The sequence below is a fragment of the Bombus huntii genome, chromosome 17 (assembly GCF_024542735.1).
Source record: "Bombus huntii isolate Logan2020A chromosome 17, iyBomHunt1.1, whole genome shotgun sequence".
Lineage (NCBI taxonomy): Eukaryota > Metazoa > Arthropoda > Insecta > Hymenoptera > Apidae > Bombus > Bombus huntii.
The window spans coordinates 1061056-1065820 of record NC_066254.1 but is presented as its reverse complement, the minus strand read 5'-3'; the positions used below and the strand labels follow the sequence as shown (position 1 = coordinate 1065820).

Sequence of the window (4765 nt, the reverse complement as noted above, 5' to 3'; positions counted from 1 at the left end):
GGATAAAAAATCTGAAGGCAACCATGGGTCTCAACGCAACCGTTCTCTTGGAAACAATGTTAAAGTACTATTAACTTCCGAACTCACTGTATTTGTAATGTGCTTATATTTTGCAATCGGATGAATGGATAATGGCATCTATTGTCGCACGTAAGTAACTCAGATCCTCCATTATACAGAATGTAATTGAATTGGTGATACTAGCGAAAAGGAGATAATTCTACGTGAAAGACACAAATTGGAAATATACAATAAATGTTTCTTGATTGACGCTTCGTTTTTGACGAAATGAAAATTTGTCAAGTATACTTAAATTTGATGAATTATTGATTTAATATGAGTAAACAATCAGGAGGAGGTTATTCTACATCCGAAAGTAAGTTAGAAATGTAAAATAAAATTCTTATTTTTGCAAATCTTCACCGATCCAAAGGCGTGGAGAAACGCTGTGATGCTGTACGAATCTGTGCTTCGTGTAACCTCAAAGTGGTGACTCAGTATCAGCAAAGATTTTCGTAAGGCAGCGATGTTTACGTGAAAATTACGTGTTCACCAATACTGCCTACAACATTGCAATCGCCTATTATACCCGTGATTTAGCACTCAAGCTATCATCGATATCTATATACAAATATCAGTAAGATAAAAGCAACAATGAAATTTATTAATAGCGAAAAAAGATATGCTGTTAGTTTATGGTCCGTGCGGCGAAAATGCAACAGCAGCTCGAGCCATCTATGTCGAAACGTATCCTCAACGAAATCAGCCATCTCGATGGACATTCCAGGAACTTTGTCAATCGCTTCGAGATACTAAAAGTTTTAATGTTACCAACGTAACGTATCCAAGACTGTCACATTTGATGAAAATACTATCGCGGGTCTAGCAACGGTAACAGAAAATATCAGATTTCATGAGAGTCTAGCATCAGTAAAAGACGCGTACTTCGAGTCCTTCACAATGAAATATATCACCTAGTTCCTCATTAGGAGCTGCACGGAACGAATCCGCCTAGTGTTTTCTGGATCAATAACACAATAATGATTTTTTTTTACATAAATGTTACTTATCGAGGAAGCAATATTTAGTAATTACGAGGATATTAATTTGAGAAACATGCACAATTGGATACTACAAAATCCTCACTGACTTAAAGAAGTTAGACCACCAATGTCAATGGAGCGTTAATAGTAAAAGTAATTGTAGTGTGGCATACTCGGCAAACAATTAATACTTTATTAATGAATGATCACTTACTTCAGAGAACACCTCAGCGATTTTGATGACCTTGAATTATCTTGTCAAGATCAACATTCTGAATAACTTCTCGCTATATATGTCATCGCCGCTCAGCCTTAGTATCCACGATATTCATGAAAAATTTAATCGAACTTACTTTGCGTTATACGTCTCTTTGGCATATTTGACCGCATTTGTACATAGCCCAATACAAGATTAACTCATTGATGCTAATCGTTTTTAATATAAATTAAAGAAAATCAATCGACTAATAATGCCAACATGATTTAATGTTTATTTTATTCGATTTTTTAAGCGTAGCGTGTACCTATCTAAGTAAATTCGACCACATTACTACTTAGTATTATTTACATGTACTACCAAACATATTGTTGCGTATAACTCAACAACTAAGACACTATGCAGTTATCACTAGGTTCCACATGGTAATGTATACAGTTTATATACATTATCTTACATTATCTTGATCAGTTGAAGATTAAAATTAAGTAGAACATTCTATATATTGGCAAATTCATCGAAAATTATTTCTCGCTGTTGTTACCGGGCGTCTAATGGTGGTCGGATACTATTCTAATCAACCCCATAACCGAGCCTTTCTGAAGCGCGGCGCTTTTCCAAATATTCCAGATGGTTGTGCTCTAATTACTTTCGCGACAACTGAATGGATTCAAAACTTGTCACACCTTTCTAAAGCACGACACTATCTTCAATTTCCAAACTGTTGTGTCCTTGATATTCTAATTCATAACCGTATGAGTAGCGTTGACTAGCGTATCGATGCAACTGGTAAGTAGACTCCACGTTTCGGTTTACTCGCTGTGTGCAGAAGTATTAGCACAGGAAGGATTAAAGTCTTTTTCAATGTCTTCTTGGTTGTTGAATTGATATCTTATTCGAGTAGTACATATGGTGCAGATCCGAAATTGAATAAGAATATTACAGTATTTAGATCCTCACCTTGTTTATGTGTATAGTCGAACACACTCTTGGAATATTATAATGAATTAATATTATTGGTTGGAGACTACAATTCATTAACAATTAACAAGGTTTTACTTCTTGATACAAAGAACACAAAGAACACAAAGAATACAAAGAACTAAACTGACTGACTGATAATTGAAAACTCTCAACTCAAAAGAACTCAACTGCTAATTGCTCGACAACTTGAACTCATAACTTGAACTCCTTGACAACTCCTTGGCTACGCTTATTTATACAAAAAGATATCATGGAATAATTGTCGCGTGACGGGTTATTCCATGAATATGCGGAGTTTCGACATGTTATTACTTCTGCAGACGCTGCAATCTTCATTTTTGCTGATGTCCTTCCAAGAAGTGTTAGGATTTCCTTTCTTCGCTGATGTCGTTTTCATGGAACTGTTTTGAACCTTTTCCTTTCTGAAGACTTTGCTATTGCATTCCTCTTAGAATTTTTATGTCCGCTAATAATGAGTCGTACTTTTCTTGACCTGATGTTACCTTTTGCTGATGCCGATGTTTGATTTTTTGGCGCGTGACAGTTAGTTGTTTCTGCTGATGTGGCGTATTGTGGCGGGGAGGGCGCGCGCAAGCCCTCCCGTCGACGCGTGTCAGCGGATGTCTCATCGTTCCATGTTTTGATTTCGATATTCTTAAGTCAGATTTCAATAAGTATTTGTACGAGTCGTATCATTTATTTCTCTTGAGTTTTCTGTTTTGAATTCCATTTGCCTGAAGTTGTGGTTCGTGCTATTCGTGAGTTATGACGTGTTCCTTTACTGCCTCACGTTACGATTCGGGTGGAGCGCGAAACGTGACATCACAATTCAACGTCCTCCGATACATTGGCATTAAAAATATAACTTATCATTTGAAATAATGAAGTTGACCTTAAAATTTCCGAAACATCTTCACGTATAAAAAGGTAGATGCACCACATAATATGACTTTCCAAACTGTACAATTATTCTAAAATACATTTTTTCATACAAAGTGCTCTTTACAAGTTGCGTAGGTCAACTTGTGTATTGAATGTCAATAGTTATTACATACAAGCATTTATATGTTGATGACGTTCATTAAAGTCAGCACCATTTTTTTCATATTTTATCTGCTGATCATGTTTGCGTGACATTTCCGTCTGAATTTTAGCTGTGTACAACATTATTATACTAAAAATATTAGATGCTTCAAATATTTCAGGTGTCATATTATTAATATTTATGCGGTATTTTTCAATAACCAGCTGAAGATTTTTTTACGTTTCAGATATTACACGTTGGTAGTCAGATTGACTTACTTTGTTACAAATTGACGGAAATTTCTCATAATTGCGAAAAAGAAAAATTGCAGAAATATATAATAGATGACATCGTTGGAAGACATCAACGAATCATACAATTCTCAAAGAATATTGAGAAAATCTTCACTTACATATCGTTATGTCAATTTGTATCGAATATGTTAGTAATCTGTTTCATAAGTTTCATTTTGGTGGTCGTAAGTGAATTTGACTTATGATTAACAGTAACATTGATAGAGAATTGAACTGAGTGTATATAAAACAAATGACTTTCATTGATAATAGTCTTCACATCTGGATCAAGCGACTGTGATAATAATGAAATGCTTTCCGTATTACATTGCTGTTAATTGTGAAGCATTTATATTATGTTATACTGGCGAATATCTTACTTCTAAGGTAAGAAATGGAAATATAAGAAATAAAGCAAAATAAACTACTATATACAACATAATAGTTTACTAATACTTATATACCTTCTTTTCAGAGCGAAGATATTACTAAATCTGTATATAATTTTCTTTGGTACGAATTAAAACCTCAAAATGCTCGTGTTATATTATTAATGATATTGCGATCACAGGGAAAATTAACATTAACAGCGGGAAAGTTTCTTTGCCTTTCTCTCGAGGCTTTTGCGAATGTAAGACACTTGAGTTTATAATATGAAATGAATATATATAAAGTAAGAATGTACCTATGTTCCAATTTTATTATTATTATTTTTTTAATTTTTGTAATTAGTTTCTGTGTAAACGGACATTTTGCTTTTATGTAATTATAGTAAATTAAAATTTTTAGATGTTAAAAGCATCTGCTTCGTACGTGTCTGTTTTGTACGCAATGTACTGATTTGTTGAAAAATTGTTTCAAAGTTTTATAGGTTTTATTTGGGCACGAAAAATTTTAACAGAAGTATCATATTAATAGACTGATACATTTGATTTTCTTTGTAGAGATATGTAAATAGAAGTTGAACTTAATGAATCGAATAAAATCTGTTATTTAATTTCCCTAATATTTCACAAAATAAGTGCACAAAAGAAAGATATCCCAAATAATAAAGCTTGTGCAAGCTGCTTTATTTAAAGCGAATCGTGATATACGCTTACAGTGTATTCTCAAATTATTCGCGAATAACTGCGTGTATGTGAAGCATTACCACTTTTCATGGCTAAAATGTAACCAAATAAATTAATTCTAAAACGATACATAC

General features: G+C 33.6%; 1 protein-coding gene across 1 annotated transcript; it reads left to right on the top strand.

Moving 5' to 3' along the window:
- Positions 1–3488: 3488 nt before the first annotated feature.
- On the top strand, positions 3489–4401 carry LOC126875130 (odorant receptor 85b-like; the record flags this gene model as incomplete). Its single annotated transcript, XM_050637853.1, has 4 exons — positions 3489–3746; positions 3835–3948; positions 4037–4192; positions 4351–4401. Coding segments are annotated over 4 exons (579 nt in total), but the record flags the coding sequence as incomplete, so codon positions are not given.
- Positions 4402–4765: the final 364 nt, after the last annotated feature.